General features: G+C 44.7%; 1 protein-coding gene and 1 pseudogene across 2 annotated transcripts in view; both read right to left on the bottom strand.

The window, feature by feature from the left end:
- Window positions 1-4,239: 4,239 nt before the first annotated feature.
- The window catches only part of LOC109458300 (dehydrogenase/reductase SDR family member 2, mitochondrial-like), a 104,397-nt gene continuing 85,397 nt past the window's right edge, over window positions 4,240-23,239 (bottom strand). The window contains exons 2-9 of one of the 2 annotated variants that reach the window (XM_088796969.1): window positions 12,809-12,998; window positions 11,184-11,361; window positions 10,567-10,668; window positions 7,749-7,819; window positions 6,700-6,751; window positions 6,297-6,431; window positions 5,993-6,048; window positions 4,240-5,726 (exon numbers count right to left, since the gene is read on the bottom strand). In XM_088796969.1, coding sequence (XP_088653095.1) covers window positions 5,615-5,726; window positions 5,993-6,048; window positions 6,297-6,431; window positions 6,700-6,751; window positions 7,749-7,819; window positions 10,567-10,668; window positions 11,184-11,361; window positions 12,809-12,957 — 855 coding nt within the window. In that variant the 5' untranslated portion in view covers window positions 12,958-12,998 and the 3' untranslated portion in view covers window positions 4,240-5,614. The remainder of the gene's footprint in view (window positions 5,727-5,992; window positions 6,049-6,296; window positions 6,432-6,699; window positions 6,752-7,748; window positions 7,820-10,566; window positions 10,669-11,183; window positions 11,362-12,808; window positions 12,999-23,239) is intronic. The other variant, XM_088796970.1, reaches the window with a different exon arrangement.
- On the bottom strand, window positions 18,753-22,439 carry LOC109436086 (mitochondrial import inner membrane translocase subunit TIM14 pseudogene; annotated as a pseudogene).

Genomic DNA, 23,239 nt, shown 5'->3' with positions numbered 1-23,239 from the left:
AACAACATTGAATGGCTCACCTAGTAATGTGCTAGGGCATTAGCATATGTCTGGCACATAGGAGATATCCAAAAATAGGTTAAGGAAAGGAGCGTTTTGACTTAGAGCCCCACCTCCCTGGCCTGGGTCTGTGTGTTCTCATCTCTGCCCCCTCACCATAGCCACTAGCCTCTCCAGGTCCTTCCTTCCACGTGGCACATAGTGCCGGTCACACTCGGCCCCTCGCCTGCAGCACTGCCACTGTCGGGCATTGCCTGGCTGTAGGAGTGCCAATCCCTAGACCTCAGGGTGAATGGAATTGTGATCAAGGCCCCTGTAAATGCAGTGTCCTGTCCCCTTTCTGCTTTCAGCCAGGTCAGCTTATTAAAGTGTGTCTCTGTTTTGTAAGACTTTACCAACAGCTTCAAGAAACATCCAATATTTTTCTTCTAACATTCTGGTATTTTTCTACCACATTTCCTAAAGCTCCAGCTTCAAGAGACATTTGGTCTGAGACAGCTAAGCTGCAGTAGGAAGAGTTTAACCAGCTACGTCACTATCACACAATAAGGAAAGTGGGCTTCTCACTTAGCCAATTTCACATTATGGAGTCTCTACCGTTTTAAATCTTGATTTGACTTAAAAGTCCTTCTTTCTGTCTTATTTTTAGAAACACGCAATAACTTGCAGTGCAATGAAAGGAATAATTTAATTGGGCTTTAAAATTTAAAACCTTTATCAAGGCAACTAGACAATGATGAACTTTATAGATAGATTGACTTCTAATCGAGGTCCTGCATAGAATGTTAGATGGTGATAAGGGCTAGGAAGAAAAATGAAGCCAGGAAAAGGAATATGTTAGAGGGGTGCAATTTCTGAAAAGGTGTCACTAAGAAGGTGACACTTGAATAAAGACTTGGATGAGGTCTGATTGCAAACCATGCAGGTATCTAGGGGGAGAGTATTCCAAGGAGAGGAAAGAGTAAGTCCAATTATCCTAATGCGGAAGAAAGTCTGGCCCACTCAGGTAACAGTGCAGAGGACAGTATGATTCAAGTGAAATGAGCAAGGGGACATTGGCAGGATACACATCATTAACAATTTCCTACTTGGGGACATTCATGCTATTATATTTCCAATATTTTGATTTTATAAATAATTTTGCACTCACTCAATATTTCATAAATTATTTCTGTCATATAGACCCTTATAAGTGGACATCTTGGGTTAAATGAAGTTCTTAATTCATAATGCCAAATTGGTTTCCTGAAAAGTTGTAGTTTCCACTTCCACCAAAAATATATGAATGTACTCATTGTATTGGCATAGAATTAACCCCTGGTCGTTCGCAAAACATGAAAAGAATTCACAAAGTGGGAGAGCAAGAAAGCTTTATTGAGAGTCAGGCAGAGAGAGAGAGAGAGAGAGAGAGAGAGAGAGAGAGAGAGAGAGAGAGAGAGAGAGAGAGAGTGTTCTGGCAAAGGGAAGTTTTGCCAGGACAGAGCCCGATAGGGACAGCTGCCCAGACAGAGGGGTGAGAGAGATACTGGCAGAAGTTTACCAGGGCAGAGTCTGATGGAAACAGCTGACGAGACAGAGGGTTTAGAGAGATACTGGCAAACGGAGCTGTGCCAGGGCAGAACCTGATAGCGTGAGCTGCACCAGTGAGAAAGATGCTGGGGTTTATGTTTTTCCATGCAGGTTGTAGGATGTCAGCTTGCAGGGGGGCTGCCATTACAAGTGTCTTCTCCTGGGAACGATTCTGTTCCCATCTATGACGTGCAGGGGGTTGCCATTGCGATTGGGAGATGTTCTCTTCCCACCTATGATGGATGTAAGGTGCTTGTCAGCCTGCAAGTGAAGTGCGAGCCAGGGGAGTCAGCCTGCAAGTGAAGTGCGAGCCAAGCAGTTGATGTTTAGCTCGTTCCTGCTAACTCACAAGCTCGCTCCTGTGAACTCTTCACTTGTCTCATCACTCATCTCATCCCTCATCACCATTGTAAGAATTGTGCCTTTAGAATCTTGTCATTTTGATGGGCAACAATAGTAAGTCATTGTTTTTTTTATTTATAGTTTCTTGGTTACTAATTAAGTTGAACTTTTTCATATGTTTATCAACCAGTTAGATTTCCTTGTTATGTACTATTTTTCATAACTTTGCCCATCTACCTACTTAGGCATTAGTATTTTTCTTATCAATTTGCACAATCTCTTTGTTTGGACTGCTCTAACAAAGTACCATAGACTGGTACTTTGATAAATAAACAACAGAAATTTATTTCTCACATTTCTGGATGCTGAAAGTCTGAGATCAGGGTGCCAGCTTGGTCAAGGTCTGATGAGAACCCTCGTTGGGGTTGCAGACTGACTTCTCATTGAACTCACAGGGTGGAAAGAGAGCTTTCTGGTCTCTCTTAGCGAGCACTAATCCCATCTTGGGAGCTCCACCCTCATGACCTAATTACCTCCCAGAGGCCCATCTCCAAATACTATCACATTGGGGCTTAGATTTCAAGATATGAATTTTGGAGGAACACAATCATTCAATCCATAACACTAATTAAATCACACAGGTCATTTTTGCTGCTTCTCCCAAAATAATATGTAGGAGAAACTCAAGGTTATGAGCACTCTGCTTGTTATCATTGCTGCTCCTTCACCCCAGTGGGAACCTCCAGCCAGGTACTGTGGAACGTAGGAACTCAGGCATATAGGACAAGAATTAGACTCTACATTTTGTCTCTTCCCATCTGAAGCCAGAAATATATCCTATCTCCTTCCTTCAACTGTCCTTGTTGTCACTCAGTCCCTTTCTAATACAAGTTCTACTCTACTGCAAAGTCTAATAGCCTCTCGTTTCTGTTTACTCCTACACACAATAAATCAGTGTTAAAATATAATTTTCAAAAAGAATGCTGTGACTGTCGTACAAATAAAAAATGAACAAGTGTCAAAATGTTACTCAACTCATTAATTAATGAGAGAACCAATCAGGTGTTATGACCAATTCAAAGAACATTTGAGAAGCTAGGTATTTATAAGAAATGTTAGAATGAAATTTTAGGGTTAGACACAAAACTGGTTAATGTCCAAGAGGAAAATAAACCATAACCTTTGGGACAATCTCTTCTAACAGAATTATTTGCATCTCTAACAGATAAAAATCTACACATTAATCTTTGCTCAGACATAATAGAAAGTCAATCCCCACACTGCAACAATGCACTGAAAATGTTCTCCCAGCTCTTCTGCCCACTTCCAAGTGTCAAGTGATTTTTTTTTTTTTTTTTTTTTTTTGGACATAAAGTGAACGCAATTTTGTAAGGGAGCAGGGAGTACCCGTGGCTCTGGAAACGAGGGTGCCAAAAAGTCAGAAAACAGTGCCGAGAGCTCACCAACTCCTCCTCCTGACTCAGGAAGAGAAGTGACTCTGCCAGCAGCCTCCCAAACCAAGACTGAGACAGTACGCACAGAACTCCCCACACGGCCTTCCTACCTGCTCCGATCTCCAAAGGGAATGGAGGAATATAGGCGCTAAGAGGGAGAAGCCATCAGGTGAGCCTCCTTCCTCTCGCAGGCACTGGAGGAAATAATTGCATGGAACACCTGCTCCAGGCAAGGTGCCCCAATCCAAAAGCAGAATCCCAAACAAAATAACATAAAAAGGATCTCTCCTGGCTGCACAGGCTGTTTGAGATCTGTGGGGCCAGATGTGGTAGAGCAATTGCTCTGGCTTCACTTTGCCACTGGAGGGATTGAAGAAACAAATAAGGGATAACTGAGCGCAAGGACCCCAAAGAGTTGAGAAGTCCGGTTAGAGCAGAGGTGGGAACTGCCTTGGCTTGTGGTGGGATGGGAAGGACACCCCTCACTGATGTGAAAGAGTGAGGAAAAGAGAACCCCTCACAGACAGATTCATAAGGTGGTGGGAGAGGCAAGGAGTTGGAGTTATCAGATTATTGTTCCTGCCTCCTCTTTGAAGATGGAGGTTGGGGTGGTGAGGAAGTGGGCTTGAAAATATCGATGTTACAGGCTGAACTGTGTCCTCTCCCTCAAATTCATATGGTGAACTCCTAACCCCTAGTACCTCAGAGTATGATTGTATTTTAAGATAGGATTTTTAAAGAGGTAATTAAGGTTATATTATGTCATTGGGGTGGGCCCTAATCCAATATGTCTGGTGTCCTTATAAGAAGGGGGTTTAATTTGTGACAACATGGATGGATTTTGAGAGTATCATGCTAAGCGAAATAAGTCAGACAGAAAAAGCAGAAAATGATATGATTTCACCATGTGTGTGAAACCAAAAACAACCAAAGAACAAGACAAATAAATGAGAAACAAAAACTCATAGACACAGACAATAGTTTAGTGGTTATCAGAGGGTAAGGGGGGTGGGGGGTGGGAGATGAGGGTAAAGGGGATCAAATATATGGTGATGGAAGGAGAACTGACTCTGGATGGTGAACACACAATGGGATTTATAGATGATGTAATACAGAATTGTACACCTGAAATCTATGTAATTTTACTAACAATTGTCACCCCAATAAATTAAAAAAAATATATATATATATATATATATAGTGATATCACCTAATGTCAGTGAGGATGCAGATAAACTGGAGAACTCAAATATTGCTAATGGGAATGTGAAATGTAAATGAATATGGCATTTGATTGTAAAACGGAACATACATACCATATAACCCGACAATTACACTCTTTTTTAAAGAACAATCTGGGGATAAAATGAGGCATTTATCTGAGAGACATAAAAGCTTATGTTTACAGAAGAAGGGGGGTTAAGACACAGACATGCACAGAGGAAAGACCACGTGAAGACAGAGGAAAAAGGCAGCCATCTTCAAGACAAGGAAAGAGGCCTCAAGAGAAATCACCCCTGCTGACACCTTGCTCTTGGTCGTCTAACTTCCAGAACTGTAAGGAAATAAGCATCTGTTGTTTAAGCCAATTAGTCGGTGGTACTTTGTTACCACACTAATACAATTGGTAAACATTTATATACATGTTTAGGGGAAAGGTAGATGGTCCCAAGTAGGACCCTGTAAAAAGACTGCCGAGTGATATTAAAAGTCAAAATTATATTGGAATCCTTAATTTCTCCAGCTTTCCACAACAACCGAGGTATAGTCTAAAAAAAAAGGACTTTTGGAATGATTAAACACAAGTGTTCTCCCAAAGGGGTACAGCAGGGAAGCAGTGAGAAGAAAAACTAAGGACACTTATAAAACAGTGATTTAAGTGCTATATTGTGCAATCTAGATTATTTAAAGGAGGAAATAAAGAGCGAGGTATTGATATATTAGGACAAAATGGAGGGTCAGGGAACAGGAATTTATCATGTAAGAGGAAACAAACGGAAAGAAATGGAAGAACAGGATTTGTGGCTAGAAAGTATGGTTGTACTTTTAATATTTCAACAAATAACAGACTCACAAGGTCCCAAGGATGAGACTATTAGAGGCTCTTCCTCAAACCTGGCATGAGCACACCTCCACATTGCTAGACTGGAAGAGCTTTGGATTCTGTCCCCAGACCGCAATGATCCCCTCGCCCACCCACCCTCAGGCTCTGAGGCCCAGACCCACAGCTCTGTAGCCCCCGAGCCCCGTCAGAGCCGAGGGGAGAATCCAGCCACCACGATATTCTCGCCGGTGATGTAGCTGGCATCTGGAGAGCACAGGAAGGACACGAGGCCTGCACAGTCCTCAGGCTGCCCTAACCTGGATGGAAGGAGCACAGAACATAGCGTCAGCGATCTCACATTCGGTTTCTGCGCACTGGGGCTAACAGGCCTCTCAGGTGGGACTGGGCTCCAGGGAGGGGCAGGGTGGATACAGCAGGACTACCAGCACCCTCCAGGCCTGTGTGGAACCCAGAATTCAGAAAAAGGAATGGCCGATACACAGAAAGAGGTCTGCTCTTGGGTAAGACTCAGTCTACCCTCCCCAGTTGTACCCAGACCACCAGAGCACCAAACCTCACTTGCCTCTGCAGCTGATAGTTTTCCCTGATTTTGTTCCAGTAACTTTCATTCTTATAGAACTGAGCAAAAGGAAGAAGTGAAAGAGTCAGTGCTGCTAAACAAGGAAATGAGAGGGCCCCCGAGGTAGTGACCTGACAAAACACGCATGACAGCTTTGCCCTTCTCAGTGTTGATGGACTAGGTCACGGCTGAGTTCAGAAGATGGTGAGGACCTCAGCTATAAGGATGTGTCCCCTTTCCCCCTTAGTCCTCGGACAGTGTCTCCACACAGCCAGCCTAGGGAACAGGGGACATGCCCAGTGCTCACCACTTTGCTGAAGTCAGTCTCGATTATTCCTGGAACCAGGCAGTTCACCCGGATGCCCCTGGGGGCCAGCTCCAATGCCAGTGTCCGGGTGAGGCCCAGCAGGGCTGTCTTACTGACATTGTAGGCACCCAGCTCCTGGCAGGGGATTAAGAGTGATTAGGAGGTGATGGGGGTGAAAGGAAGTGTCAGTTGGATTTCTCACCTACAGGGGATCACACCTGCCCAGCCCAGAGCTCAGACACACTCCTCACCCTGGTCTGAGAACAGAAGCTGGTGTGAGTGACCTACACCCACATGGGCACCAGTTCTGCCCAGAACAACAGGAGTAAGAGGGTGGGTCTGCCCCAGGCTTGGGGAACCACCACACCCTTTCCCAACCAGGACACACGGAGCAAGCACTCACCACTTGTGGTATATAAGCTGAAAAGGAAGAGACCAGGATGACAGCACCCCTCCTGAGAGGACACAGACAACACAAAAGGAGAGAGGAAGCTCATGAGTCAGCATTGATTGAAGGGCTATAATGCAGTCGCTGAATAATGCAATCCTCACAGTCCTACTGTTATTCCCATTTCACAGCTAAAGACACCGAGACTCAGAGAGGTTTAGTAACCCAGCCAGTGAGTGGCAGAGCTGGAATTCGAACCCTATCTCTCTGACCCCATGTCCAAGCTCAGAACCACTGTATTCTTCTGCTTCTCCATGGGGGAACAACAGCCAAGCCAGGTGTGGGGAAAGGAGCTGAGTGGGCTTGGTGAAGAGGCAACATGGCCCAAGGGAAATGCTTATCAACGGGCCACCTCTGAGAGCAGATGGGGCAGGAGGAGACAGGAAACGATCTCAACTTTCTCTTCTCTCCAAACAGTCCTCAGCTACTTCCTACGGGTTATGCCTGTGTGAAGGGGTCAGAGGAGCAGTGTCCCAAGGGAGGTGGTGGCCCAAGTTCCTGTCATGAGACCCCTGGGAACATGTGTAAAGGGTGGTCAGATATGCAGGATCTGGACCAGAGGCAGAGTCCCTAGAGACCAAGAAGCAAGGAATGAGGAGGGCCTGGGGTGGCTTCTCCCTATGGGCAGAAATGGGGCAAATCCTGTCATAGGTTGTAAGTTGGTGAAAAGGGATTGTCCAGCTCTGACAAAACCAAAGTAGGTGAGGGTGTGGATGAACAGCCCACGAGGTCAAGGAGCTAAAGCACAGCCTCTTCCTAAGCCTGGTGATTTCAAGGCCAAGGAGAACGTGCCTGGGCCCCTGGAACCTCACCCGCAGCCACTGGAATGAGAAACTATAGCTGAATGTGGGGTGAGGCGGGGCAGAGGGAGGAGGGACGTAGAGATTTCAGAAAGACCTGTGCTGTCCACGCCCACTCCGGCTGTGCCCCAAGCTCTCCAGAGTCAATTCTTGTGCCTCAGTCTCCCCAACTCCCACCAGTCCCCACCCTGCCCTGTTGCCTACCCTCTCTTCTCCATGTGGGGCAGCAGCTGGCTCAGCAGCAGGGCTGGGGCCTTCACGTTGATGCTCAGGATCTGAAATCAGAGCAGGTGGAGGGTGGAGACAGACACTGTCAGCCCAGCTTTGTTTTCATACGACACCTAAAGTCCTTACAATTTGAGCAGCAAATCCTGATTGTGCAGATCGGACAGACTAATCTCCCTTCTGACCTGGGCAAGAGGTGTTTCTGACTTCTCATTGTTTAATAGGCAGGCAGGTTAAGGGACAGGCCTTGGACCACAGCCCTGAATTTGTGAACTGTTCGGGACTGGGGCGAAGGAAGGATTTGTTCAGGCGTTTAAAAAAACTGGCCATGCCAATAGAAATAATTATATAAGCAGAAGACACTGGAAAAAGATTGAAGAACATAAGGAGGGAAAGTACTAGGTGCTGAGAGCAAGGGAGATTTCTGGAAGAGTTGTCTTTGTCGCTCTGTTTTTATTGTTGATGCTCTCGCCTTGTCCCCACAGAATGTAAGGCATACTCAGAATGCAAGAGCATAAAGCAAATCAGAAGGCATTATGCGTGAAGCATGGAGACTAGGGAAAATATTGTAGAAAAAACTAGAGTGAGGTTGGTGCCCATGGTTCACAGCACGTGGTAAGGACTGAGTATTATTCTATTCTATATTCACAAGAACACATGCTGTTAGGGCCAACCTACACGCCAGGTTATTGCAAACTTGTTTCTGAGCTTTCCTGGGGCCAACACGAAGAGGGAGACACAACAGACAGCTGCCATTCTGGGCAATAAAAGATGAGCCCAGGGCTTGAACCAAATGCCAGCCAGGACTAAAGTCAACCAAGATCCCTCCTGTGGGGCGCTGTGTTTAGTGAGGTCAGCTGTGTTCTGTGTCTCTAAAGAATGAGTCACTAAAGTTACATGTCTGTAACTGTCCACTGTTTTCCCCACTGCTCATCCCACACCACTCATCCCCTTAGATGTGGGCAGGGAAGTGCTTCAATTGAGTTCTGCTGAGGCCCATCTGTTGGCAGGGAACCAGTGTTGAGATGACCCCCAGGAATGCTAGAGGTGGCTCGGATTCTAAAGGGGGAACATCATGCGGTCCCCAATAAGAAGAAATTGGGCTTAGGCTAAGGGTTTCCTGATCACTCTGCTCAGACAGAGCCCGCTAGCCCATGAGATGCCTACCCTAAGCTCCATGAGTGTCGGCTCCCCGGACGATAGGTGGTGACAAGGCCCCTCCTAGACTCAGGAGCCAAATGTGAGCCAAGGAGAAATGGAGAATCTGTCCTTTCTTCAGGAGAAGTGCCCTATGTTAGCAAAGAAGGAAGACCAGCTCAGTGCCACCAAGTCCTGGGTAGGGAGCGTGAGCCTGAGTCAGGTGCATGCTGGAATCATGGAGAAGGGAGGGAGGAGACATGGTGGGGCGGTAGATGAGAGATCCCATCCTGCTGGGGAGAATGGGGTCTCCCTGAAGAGGTGCTAAGATGGCCCAAGGATAAGATGAGTGAGAAGGAATTCCCATCACAGGACACATACCGAAAATTAGGTTCAGGTAAAAGCAGAGCATCGAGTAAATTCTGAACTTGATTTGACTGTGTATTTCACCTCCAAGATGGTGGAGGTAATTAGAGGATGATTTCTGTCTAGTGGTGCAGAACTGCATGTGGAATAGCACGTCCTTGGAGGATAGGTGAGCAGCAGAGAAAGTAAGGCTGGCTGTCAGCAATTGTGCCCAGCTTCAGGAGGGAAGATTTCAAACAGCTCTGACAAAAAAAAAGAGTCAGGATCCCATGAACTGAGACACTAACAGGGAAAATGAATCAGGGGGGTTGGGAGACTGTCATCAACGAAATTCCAGCTACCTAATCACTAATGATCCTTCAGAGGCTTTAAGGAAGCAAGAGATTCTGGAGTCTGCTGGCAGCAGCTACAGCAAGCTCAGATTTCAGGTCATCCCTGAGGTGGGCTGGAAGGGCACCCAGCCTGGGTACATAGCAAGAACAGCAGCCCTGAGGACACTGAGCAGAGCGAGGAGGACTAGGGAGGGCAGAAGGAAATGCTCTGGCCCAGTGCTCGGGGCAGAAGGAAACGCTGACAATGACAGGAAGTATGTGACTCCATCCATCCATCTTGCCCATCAGTAGGGTAAGGGAACAAAACACAGGAGTGAACAGAAGAGGAGACATAGGAGAGTAATGAAGCCCGAGATGGACCTCAAAGCCTTTTACAAAGTCTCTCCTGGACCTTTGAACACCAGCTGGGAGGATAGCTAAGTGGACTCATAACGAGTTGGAACCTCCGAGCCCACAGAAAGCTGATGGGTGGGTGCAGGCCTGATGGGTGCAGCAGGTTCATTGGAGGGACAGTGAGAAACCCTTGTCTATGAAAGGCAGAGAATTTTAGCGGCACATACGGATCACCACAATCGAGCACCACCACCAACATATGACCCCGTCAATGGAGATAAGAACATAAACTGTTGACAGAGAGCAGAGACCTTACGATTCTTGAGTCCTGCCAAGAGCAGAGACTTACTCCCACAGTTCTGCTCCCACAGCCTGGAATAGTGCCTGGCACACAGCAAGCCCTCAATATTTGCTGAATAAATGCGAAAAGAATGGGAAGAGAAAAGAACGCAGAAAGAGTGAGGAACTAGCCTTAAAAACACACAAGCCAGAAAGGAGCATCAGGGCACAGTGCGTGTGTTGACAATAACATGGGGAGGGGGGAGGAGAGGCTCGGTGGGGGCAGGCCCTGCTGGAGCCCATGCAGAGCCAGCACATCAGCCCCCCGCCAGCTCCCAGCAGCCCCTCACCTTGTCCCACACTTGCTCACTGGTCCCCATGGTGCTCCCCACCAGGGGGTTGACAGCAGCATTGCACACCAGGAAGTCCACACCTCCACTGTGCTCCAGGGCCTGGGGGGACGGGAGACATGAAGGGCCAGGTGAGCGTGGAGACGGTCTGAGGAGAGAGCCCAGGTGCACGGCCACTGAGGCAGAGCTTGCTGGTTAGTGTCTCCACCAAGAATGGTCAGTCACAAGGCTCCTGTGAGAACCAAACTCTTGGTGAAAGTAAGTGCCCTGGATAGGTCACGGGCAGGCTCTCAGTGCTGAGGGCCTCAGGGGAGGAAGGTCTTCTCCATGAATCCCTCTGGGGACTTGGGATGGGGAAATTCCTTTACACCTCTCCTCAACCATAGTTCTCTCAGGATGTGTGGTGAGGGGGTGTAGGGGTGAGCGTCCTCTCATCAAACTGGCCGATTTCCAGAGAGCCAGTGTCTGCTCAGGGATACGGTGAGCAATCATGGTCTCAGGACGTGTTCTAGGGCTTCTGGACCCCCATCCCGGTCCCTGCTCCTGCAGGGCTGAGCGGTGAGGAGAAGGTTCTGTGTGTCCTCCTGCCTGTGTCCTTCCACCCCTTGACCCCTCACCGTGGCCACCAGCCGCTCCCGGTCCTCAGCTTTCCCCACGTGACACACGGTGCCCGTCACACTCAGCCCCTCCCCCTGCAGTGCTGCCACAGCCCGGTCCACGTTCTGCTGCTTCCGGCTGCTGACCACCACGTGGGCCCCGTCCTGGGCCAGACGCCTGGCGATGGCGAAGCCAATCCTGTGGGCAGACACGGCTGTGACGGCTCTGCCATACCCACCCCCTTCCCAGGACCTTGATCAGGAGACACAAAGTGAGTTCCAGAGTGTGGCCCAAGAGCCGCCTCCAAATCCTTGGAGTGGGAAAGAGGAACTATTGAACGCTTACTATACATCAGGCCTTCACAAGACTACCCCATTGAATCCTCACAACTACAAGTAGAATAATAATACGTTACAGACAAGAAGGCTTCACGTCAATTTAGATAAAGGGAGTTTTTAAAAAGTAATGTTCCGTCACAACATTTGTAAACTTGCTGGGCACACAGCCTAAATTGTGGAGACTCGTTCACTGCACAACGTTTTCTCCCGTTGTTCTAGCCAAAACCTCTGGTATAAATTGCACTTTCCCTAAGCCTAACAACTTTCCTCTTCTCTGTCCTTTAAAACTGTTATGCCAGAGAACGTGTGCAGCCCCCCTCTCCCTCTCCTTGCGTAAGGAGGTCTGAGGCACTCTTGACTGGGGCAGGTTGAGCCGCTGTGATAAAGGACAGAAGGCGTAGTTCCCCTCTTGTATAGACTATCTGGGCAGCTCCGAATTTTTAATGTATTCATTTGCTATGAAGGCTTGATACGGGAATACACACAAAGTTTTCAAACATCATGGGGCTCTCAGAAGTCTGGAATGATTAACCAGTTCTACAATACAGGGGTGTAAATCGGTGATGTTAGAGATCATGAAAGGTCAAAAGGAAGACAGAGCCCCTGAAGCAATGGACCCCAGAATTCACCCCTCCTCCAGCCTGCGGTAAACACTCGTTACAGATCGTGGCCACTGTGGCAGTTAGAGGATGAGTGGAATTAAAGGGACAAAGGCAGAGATGTGATCAGGAGAGGTTCATCAATAAAAGCTCTCTGAGCTGGTCTCGAGACATGTCCTTGTGCCACTGGCACTCTGCAGTCAACGAGAGCCCTGAGTCTGAGGCACAAATAGGTCTCAGGCTTCTCCTCCCTATTAGACCAGAACCTTAAAAGACTGATGGCCGAGTGCCCATGACAGATGGGGAAAGAGGGCCGTCCTGATGACGGTAACAAGTTAAATAGCTTAATGTTGAATAACTACGGTATATACCTGAAACTAATATAATATTGTACGTTAGCTCTATTTTAATAATAATTTGTGATAAAGTTAAATAGCTTGGGGTTACCCAGCCAGTTAGTGCAGAGACTAGATCAAACACTACCTGACCAATTCAGAAGCACCTGGTTTTCCAACAACATCATTCTTGGAACTTAGACACCAGGTGTGTTAGAGAGCGATTCTAGGATGTGGAGTTCTTTGTAAATGCCAGAGCTGTGTAATGAGGTGGGGGTGTCAGGCAGGGATGTGTGAGAATGGCATCCCTGCTCTGGGATGGGGACACTAACATCTCCTCGTCACGAGGCAGCAGGGATTCCCATTCACTCACCCTTTTGTGGACCCAGTGATCACAGCCACTTTCTCAGCCAGGGCACAGTGCCCATCTGCTCTTTGGCTGCTCATTCTGGCTGAGAGAGGGACCGAGGAGCAATGAAGACCTCTAAATGCCCACGACGCAGCCCTGAGAGTGGCAGTCATGTCTGATCTCTTTCCTCCTGGACCCAGAGCTGGGGAAGAACCTGGGAAGACAATCACATCTTGAAACATGTTAGGATCTGGGTCTCCATGCCTCCTTTATGGGAGGGTTCCACTGAAGTCTCTGATAGATGTCCCGCTAGCCTTCAGACATATACAGTATAGAGCTACTCATATCCTTAGCACGAGCTAGTCCCTGTGGGCTTCCCCGTCACCGTGAACCACACCGCCACAGCAGACATTAATGCAACGTTGCTGGGCCCCTGCTAGATGCCTGAGTGATGCTTGCCTGACTCACCCCCACATCCCCAAACAAGAAATATCACTGTATTATTCTGAGGGTCACCTTTGTGCTTCCCTCCACACATCCATTCTTCTACAAAGGAACAACATTGAATTTTCTTCTCACCTTTCCCCAGCCTGTTGCAACCACCCTGGCCCCAAGCTCTTGTCACCTCCCTGATCTGCTGCCACCCCCTGTGCCCTCCTCTGAAGCTCCCCACCTGAAGCAACAGCCGTTGCCCCTTCATCAGAGATACTAAACTTGTCAGCATTTCTGACATGCAAGTTGCTTCCCGTAAGCAAAAATGACTCATCCAACAGTAGATAAATGTCCAGTCATTACCCCCTTGTTCCAAAACTTTCATAGGGTCTCTATCCTCACCCCTCCTGCCCCCCAGGCCATACTGTCCAGGCCCACCTGTGCAACGATCCCACAGCAGCTGTGTCATTGTAACTGTATCAGCAGCACCTCTTATATGCAACAACTTTCTCTCAACCCATGTCTTTTATTTCAAGGCCCCTCGTCTATCAGATCAAGGAACAATAACTGTCTTAGGTTGGCTACTTCAGAAGTACACTCAAAAAACAGTTTCTTTGGAGATGGTCCTGGGAAGCAATGTTAGGGGCGTGGGAGGGGTGGGACAGAAGGGAAGATAACTTATAAAAGGTACATTATCAAGTGGGTTATCTCTACAGAAACCTGAGGTCAATCCTGCTGAGGAATTGTGAGCAATAATTTGAGTTTCAGAGTTATCCCAGTCAAATGGCAAGGACACTGGGCTCAGAGTGACCAAGAATCCCTGTTTCCCAGGACTGCAAGTTTTGACACTGAAAGACCGATATTCCAGGAAAGAGCTCAGTCGTAGGCAAACCAGAAGAGTTTGTACCCTCATAAGGGCATACCTCCTACTCCTGTCAATCATTGGGTGAGGACTGATCCTGTGGAACACGGAGGTGACCAGCAGAGAGAGAGAGAGAGCAGAGGACGTTGGTAAGGTGGGATGTGTGGTAAGGCCATGGGATTTTGGACTTTCTCTTATGGACAAAAAGAAGCTCGTGGAGCTTTTTACACATTGATAATCTACATAAACCCATGATGATCACACTTAGGGGAAAATAAACTTCATTCTAGACCTAATGACTATAATACCTGATCACTGGGGCTCTCATGTCCTTTTTTTGGGGGGGTTGTTTGGGGTTTTTTTTTGTTTTTTTTTTTTTTAATATTTTATTGGGGAAGGGGAACAGGACTTTATTGATGAACAGTGTGTACTTCCAGGACTTTTTTTCAAGTCAAGTTGTTGTCCTTTCAATCTTAGTTGTAGAAGGTGCTGTTCAGCTTCAAGTTGTTGTCCTTTCAGTCTTAGTTGTGGAGGGCGCAGCTCAGCTCCAGGTCCAGTTGCCTGTTGCTAGTTGCAGCGGGCAGAGCCCACCATCCCTTGCGAAAGTCGAACCGGCAACTTTGTGAGGATGCACTCCAACCAACTAAGCCATTCGGGAGCTCAGCGGCAGCTCAGGTCAAGGTGCTGTGTTCAATCTTAGTTGCAGGGGGCACTGCCCACCATCCCTTGCGGGACTCGAGTAATTGAACTGGCAACCCTGTGGTTGAGAGCCCACTGGCCCATGTGGGAATCGAACCAGCAGCCTTCGGAATTAGGAGCATGGAGGTCTAACCACCTGAGCCACTGGGCCAGCCCCCATGTTCGTATTTTTCTCTTAATTCTTATTCCACTTTCTGAGTGGTCTACCCCAGTCTTTCTACCACTATTGAACCCCTGCACACGCTAACGTAATGCTTCCCAGGGAAGAAAGTCATAGAGCTCTGAAAATAGACAAGTTCACGTCTACACTCAACATGAAAGCTTGAAACAACCATGATTTACCACCTGAATCTTTGGGTTTCAAAGCAAGTTCAATCTTGTTGATCTCAAGGAGTGTTACGGACTGAATACTATCCACCTGCGCACGGATTCATATGTTGAGGTCCTAACCTCTACAACCTCAGAGAGTGATTGTCATTGGAGATAGGACCTTTAAGGACATGAGTAAATTCAAATAAGCCGATTGGAATAGGCCTTAATCCAGTCTGACTGTCATTCTCATAAAGAGAACTTTGGGACACACAAAGTAGTCAGATGCCAGTAATGGGTGCACACAAAGAAGTGGCCATGTGAGGACACAGTGGGAAGGTGGACGTCTGTAAGCCAAGGAGAGAGATCTTCAGAGAATCCAAACCTGCCAACATCTTGATCTTGGAGTTCCAGAGTGGTGAGAAATAAACTTCTGTTGTTTAAGCCACCCGGTCTGTGGTATTTTGTTATGGCAGCCTTAGCAAACGAATACAAGAAGAAACCTCAATAATATTTCTTAACAGTTTACATTATTACCTGTTAATCTTCCTCAACCTTCCTTTCAACAGAAAATGTGTCCTAAGGATTTCAGACCAGAGAAAGAATCCCAGGAAATAGAGAATAGAAAGGATATCCTGAGCCTCAGATTCACATTCAAGGAGCCTCTGGTGATGCAAGCGAAATAGACTGCGCTTCTACAGTGTGGTAATGACATCAGAAAGTCGGCTTCACGGCAAGAGGAGGTAAAAAAACAACTATATGTATGGTTTCATACTCCATCCCTGATCTTCTGAGACTCAGCATAAAACAAAATACGTGTACCCATTTTTGGTCCAGAATATGTTGTGTCTCTCCCTCCCAGGGAGAACGATGCTACAAGGAGCAGCTGGCCTTCATCCACACACAGTCATGTGATACGACATTTCACATTCCCACTCTTGGACTATGCCTGTCATAGAGCTGATTGAAATCTTAGTTTTCAAAGACATAGTCCAAAACAGACTCGTGTGTAGATATTTTTCCTCTCAAGAGGAGGAGGTTAATCCCTCCTACTCCACCTTGAGTGTGGGCTGGACTCAGAGTCTTGATTCCAAAGAATCAAGAGCTTAGAAAGGGAACAACAAGAATTCACAGTGGAGAAACCCAGCAGACACTTCCCTAACCATGATCAATGTTAACATCCCCACATAGGCCATGGTGTTATCATGTACTCCCTGATATGATAAGAAGGCATTTGACTTCTGTGCTGTTCTTCTCCCAAACTCATCATCTCGGTCTAAATATGAGGAAAACATCAGACAATTCCAAATTAAGGTTCATTCCACAACATCAAGACCAATACTCTTCGAAACTGTTAAGGTCATGAAAACAAGACAGAAACTATGACAGATAGGAGGAGACTAAGGAGACATGAGGATTAAATACAGTGAGGTATCCCGGATTGGATCCTGAACAGTGAAAAGACATTAGTGAGGACAAAAATTGGTGAGATATGAATAAAGTAGGTAGGTTAGTTGTCACATGGTGCCAGTGTTAATTTCTTAGATTTGATGAATGTGCCATCGTTTCATACAAGACGTTAACATTAGTGGAAGCTGTGTGAAGGGGATACAGGAACTCTGTGTACTATCGTTGCAACCTTTCAGTAACTCTAAAATTATTCCTCAATAAAAAGTTAATTTTTTAAATTAATCCTACATACCTTAGCGGATTTTGAGAGAATGTTTCTTAAATTTTGAAGGTAGAATTTGGCAATGATTATTAAAGTTGTGAATAGCAAAATCTGTTATAAAAATTTTCAGACCTTTAAATTAGCTGCACATTTATAGATGTTAGTTAACTTGTGTGAAAATCGGGCTGTTCCTAAATTTTCCAAAATAGTATTTCCAATTTCACTGTGGAAACTTCTGGACACATTTCTGCATCAGAGCGATTCATAGGAGGGCTCAGATGGAGCCCTCTCCTCCCCCCCCGCCCCCCCCCCCCCCCCCCCCCCCCCCCCCCCGTGCCAGGCCCTGCAGGAGCCCTCCTGGCCTGGGTCTCTGAGGATGGACCCGTTGGCCCAATGGTGCCTCTGGTGAGTGGTGAATACCTGCTATCACAGCAGGGAAAGGTATTTCACCCTATAGTTCTGGGCACAAAAGTAAGAAGAAGGTTAATTAGCATCTCCCTCCCCCATAAGGACTGGAGTCCCAATTTTAACTCTCCGTGTGCATACTGTGAGCAGTGTATGTCACAGACCACTGGGCACCCCCAGAACCAATGTGAAGACTTGAAGAGTAGAGATTGTGCTGAGAAGAAGTATGTGTCTCCTAGAGGATTCTGTCCCCTCCAGTCTCTAGAGCCCTCTGTTTCCTAGAGGACCCCTCAAGGAAATAGACACCTACCTGGGACCAACGGACTCAGTGCTTTTCTCTGATCCTTGAACAGAAGCCTAGGGCTGCAGCAGTTGTGAAGTTGATCGCCTGAGTATTCTGCTATATAAGACATCCTTGTTTATTCTTGCCACAAATATTCATTGAATAAAATTATTAAAAGGCAATACAGCATAGTGGCAAAGAACACTGGAGCAACATTGCCTGGGTCCACAGACTGGATTTGCCACTTACTTTGCCACTGGATTTGCAACATATAAACGCCGACAAGCTCATTTCTCTGTGCCTCAGGTTCCTGGTATGTAAAAATGAGGGTAACAAAACACTTCCTTGTTAGGATTATTGTGAGAATTAATTCCATTCATTTATGCAAAGCAGTTAGAATAGTGCTCTCACAAGTAGGGGCTCAATGAGCTTTAGTTATCTTTATATATTTTATGCTTAAAATATAGCACAGCACCCACTACATTAAGTTGCCTCCTGGTCACTTTCTCCAGGTCAACATATAAGGCAAATACAAAGCCTAACAACTGCCTCTGATCACACGGAGCTTGACAGGCTTTCTTGAAGAATGCTTTGACACCTTCATTTTTAACAATTTTTATCCAGCAGAGAATTGTCCCAGAATACATGAGCTGAACACTGTTTTGTCCTGATTGCATCAACTTTTCTTGGCTTCAATTCTCACGGAATGGTAATTATTTAGAACTTGCTACACACCAGGGCTCTGCTTAGGACTAGACAGGCCATTATGAGCAAAACATATGTGATCCTGTCCTCAATACATCTTAAGGGAGACAAGTATTAAATACATTTAAAAATAAATGCATAGATAAATATATAATAACAAAACTGGTACATGCCTGAAGAAACCGGATAGAAAGGAAGCAAAATAAGAAACACCTAATTTACATTGGGAGGTTAGGGAAGATCCATTTAAAGAAGTGATATTTAATCACAGACCTGAAATTTCAGCAGGAATAGCCAGGTGAAGCGTGAAAGGAAGAATCCAGGTGCTTACAAAGCTCAGAAGGAAGGGAAGAGTTTGTTGAGATCGAGGAGATGGACCTCAGCCCAGGGAGTGAGATGAGACCCAAGAGGGAGCCAGGTCACAAGGGGACTCATAGTTTACGCCAGGAGCTGCGATTCTATTCCAAGAGTATTGGAAAGCCACTGAAGGATTTTATGCAATGGAGTGACAAACAGTTGGATGTATATCTTTAAAGATTGTTCTGGCTCCAGGGTGAAGTATGGATTGGAAAGCATGGAAAACAGACGGGTTTCAGCTCCCTGCAACATCGGAGAGGACTCCCTAAATGTAGTGCTAAGCAAAAAAAAGCAAATCACAGGAGAACACTTTTAGATTTATTCCATTACATAGAAGTCAAAAACCAGACAACACAAAGCACAAAAACATTAAGGATCTGTCTGTATCTGTTGCAAACATAAAGAAACACAAGAAAACAGTTATCTCAAAATTCAGGATAGCCATTACTTCTGGGGGACACAGCAGAGTTTCTGGTGTGGAAGAAACATATGGGAGGCTTTAGGGGCATTTGGAAATATTCTATTTCTTTTTTTTTTTTTTAATTTTAATTAAATTTATTGGGGTGACAATTGTTAGTAAAATTACATAGATTTCAGGTGTACAATTCTGTATTACATCATCTATAAATCCCATTGTGTGTTCATCACCCAGAGTCAGTTCTCCTTCCATCACCATATATTCGATCCCCCTTACCCTCATCTCCCACCCCCCGGAAATATTCTATTTCTTAAGCTGAGTGGTGGATACATGAGTATTCTTTAAACTATCCATTTACATTATGTATACCCTTCCCTATGTGTGATTTATTTCATAACAATCATTTAGGTTACCTAACTGAAAAAGTTTATGCAATGTTAAAATGTGAAAAAGATGAGTGATGAATACATGTTTTTTCTATTTACCTGAAATATTCCAATTATAATCATAAATAGCAAATGGAAATAATATAATAACGAATAACAATTGGAGAGTAATAATAAATAACAAAGGAAAATAGATCTAAGGAGGGAAAGCAGCCTTTGGGCGGCATTGAACAAGGACTCCTTATTGTAATGTATTGTGTAGGTAGAGGTGTCCTGGGTGGTGGAGGGGGTTTGGGTGGGGCGGGTACTTACATAGGCTACAATGTGAATTGCTTCCTGGTACCCTGAAGCTCTGCAAGGCAATGGCCCTGCCAGGTAAGGCAGAAGTCTCAGCTGTAGATAACACAGACATGGGCTAGGATAGTGGCAGTGGGGAGAGAGAAAAATAGACATATTCAAGTTACACCTAGGAGGTAGACGAGGGGACTTGATAATGGATTGGATGTCTCAGTGTATCATAGAGATGAGAGACATGCCTGCTTCGTGTTATTTGGCTTTTCACAAAATGCTGTTCCAAGAGCTGGGAGTCTGCTGCTTCACAGATGCTAATAATGCCTCACTTGAAGATTTTGAAACTTTGATACAACTCTCTCAGAGTGTAGTTTTCCCATAATCACCTCAAAGACGTTTGAATTCTGTTTTCATGCCAGATTTCCCTACAACTGTCAAACACTTAAAGCTGCAAGTCTCAACAAAATAGTCCAGATCCAATGTTCTCTAATGAGCCCCCAAATGTCTTTTTGTAGCTGTTTTCTTTTTTTTCCTTGCAATTCAGGATCCAGTCGACTTTCACATATTGCAATTGATTGCTGCATATCATCCATCTTCTAAAATCTAGAAAAAATCCACCAGTTTTCCATGTTTGGAAAATACAGGACAATTGTTTGGCAGACTGTGCTTTAGATTTCTTTGATAGTTTACTCATGATGACATTCAGGTTAAACAGTTTGGCAAGAACAACACAACATAGTTGGACAACACAACATAACAGCAGGATGCACACGTGTCAGGTGGCGCTCTGTTGTTTTGTATTTCTACTTTAAAAAAAAAGACTTTTTATTTTAGAATAGATTTAGATTTACAGATAGGTTGCAAAGGTAGTGCGGGGAGGTTTCATGTGCCCTCCACCCAGTTTCCTCTATTATTATTTTTCCTTTTTTATCAAGTTTTTAATGTATGAAATCTGAATTCTGTCAGTGATATATACATAACCTCGATCAATTTCTTATGGCAAAGCTGTGGCTAAATTCACTTTTAAATTCAGTGTTCCAAGCAGCTGGGCCAGCTCTCGGTTCCTTGACGGTCTTTCCTCCCAAAGAGATGAGTCCCCACTATAACAACCTGTACTGATTCATTCCATCGTAATATTCATCACATGGTATTTTAATGACCACTGTATCAGTTTCACACCCCACAGACTGCCATGTTTACTTTGCCTTGAAGTAGGTACTAAATTATTTGCTAAATGAGTAATGAACAATATTTCCATTCAAATGGTATGTATTTATCCATAATTATTGAGTATTAATCTCCAAATATTCTATAATCTGATTTAAAATCCTCAAATTTAAACAAGAAACTTATACCAAGGCTTTTATTTTGTGATAAATCATTTTTAAAATTTGTAGCTTTGAGGCATTTTATTATAAAAAGCTGGTACTCATATAAATAAACTAGTAAGAACTTAAAATTCATCATACATTTACTTCATTTTTTTTTAGCTTGGCCTTCTAGTAAATCTTTAGCTTCATTGATTTTGACTACTATATAAGGAGATCCTTCCTTGTCTGGGTGATTTAAAAGCATAATTCGTCAATGAGCAGCTCTTATTTTTCCTTTATTAGCAGTCGGGCTTAAACCTAGCATTAATGCTGCTTCTCATTTTTTCATTTTGGGTTCAAACTCACCTCTGTAATAGCCACCACTGCAGACAGATATTGGTAGACTTTGAAAAGTTTGTTTTAGTTGAGGCTCCTCATGTTTCATGGCTTACAAAACGTAACAGCCTGCAAATCCTTCAGTAGCAATGGTCAGTCCAGCTCTACCACTGCACTGGCCATGGCTCTGGCTCAGCTCTCCTGCCTCCACCGAGAGCACGGTTCACCCCAGCCAAAAGCCAGCTTCCCCTATTGTTAACAGCTTACATTCATATGGTTCCTTTGTCACAATTAATCAGCCAATAAGAATTTATTATTAACTAAAGTCCATATTTTGCTTAATCAGATTTCCTTAGTTTTTATCTAATATGTTTTTCTCTGTTCCAGTGGTCCATCCAGGATACCACATTACATGTTGTCATCATGTCTCCTCAGACTCTTCTTAGCTGTGACAGTTTCTCAGATTTTCTTTGTCTTGGAGGACAAAGAAATACTTGGTATTTTTTGTGAGTACTTGTCAGGTATTTTGTAGAATGTCTTCTGATGGGATTTTTCTGATGTATTTTCATGATTAGACTGGTTTGGGGAGAAAGACCACAAAGAGGTAAAGTGCCATTCTCATTGCATCATGTCAAGGGTATATATTATCAACTTTCTCCATTAGGAACTCACTCATTTTCCCTCTTTTCCATGCTGTGCTCTTTTGCAGTATGGAATTCACTATGCACAACTCACACAGAAGTGAAGAATTATGTTACATTTCCTCGAGAGTGGAGTATTTACACAAATTACTTAAAAGACTTCTACATGGGAAGTTTGTCTATTTGTCCCACTTATTTATTCAATCATGTATTTATATCAGTATGGACTCATGGATATTTATTTCATAATTTAGGTTACAATCTAGTAGTACTTTATTTATTTCATTGCTCAAATTGTTCCAGCTGTGACCAGTGGGCTTATTTTCGTGGAAATTGACAAACATTTTCTAAATACTGCATAGATTTGCAAATGTCAAGAACAACAGAGAAAAGCATAGTTCAGTGATTTACAGAAATCAAGACATTTTACAAAGCTACAATAATTAAACCAATGTGGTATTGGTGCAACTATAGAAAAATATAAGTGGGATAGAAGAGTCCCGAAAGAGATCCACACACATATTGTCACCCAATTTATGACAAAGGGTCCACAGCAACACAATGGAGGAAGAATGGTCCTTTCAATAAGTGATGCTGGATTAACTGCATATTCAAATGGATACAAATGAACCTTTGCACCTATTTCAAACTATATGCAAAATTCAATTCCAAATTAATTATATATTAAATGTGAAAGGTGAAACAAATAAAGCTTATTAAAGATGACATAGGTCCATAGCCAGAACCTTCTCTCTGTGTCCTCATATGGTGGAAGGGATGAAGAATCTCTCTGGGGTCTCTTTTATAAAGACACGAATCCCGTTCATGAGGATTCTGCCCCTATGACTTATAGATCTCCCAAAGGGCCCACCTTCTAACGCCATCACATTGACATTAGGATTTCAACATATGAATCTGGGCGGGGGGCGGGGATACAAACATTCAGACCATAATACATATTAATGCGCATGAAGTCTTTGGGAACTTAGTATTTCCCTGTGTTATGATTGGGTTTAATGTTCATTCTTATATTTATTGAGTATTTATTCAGGACCCACTATCAGCCAGATACTGTGTGAGGCACTAGAGGCACAATGATGAACAAAATAGACTAAATCCCTGCCCTCAAGGAGCTTACAGTCTGGTTGTGAAGTAAGGGTCAGACGTTAATCAAATAATCACATTCATTTATTAATTACAAACCCTGATGATTACAGTTTATCTGACTTAAGGAGATGACACTAAGAATTTGGGGTGACCAAGGCAGCTAGAATTTGCAGGACAAAGGACTGGAGAGAAGCGAGCTTCAGAGAGAGAACTTCACAGATCTCTAGAAGGTGCTTCTTGAG

This window comes from Rhinolophus sinicus, chromosome 3, assembly GCF_057876585.1.
Source record: "Rhinolophus sinicus isolate RSI-liver-muscle chromosome 3, RSI-T2T, whole genome shotgun sequence".
Taxonomy (NCBI): domain Eukaryota; kingdom Metazoa; phylum Chordata; class Mammalia; order Chiroptera; family Rhinolophidae; genus Rhinolophus; species Rhinolophus sinicus.
This window is presented reverse-complemented; position numbering and strand designations above follow the sequence as displayed.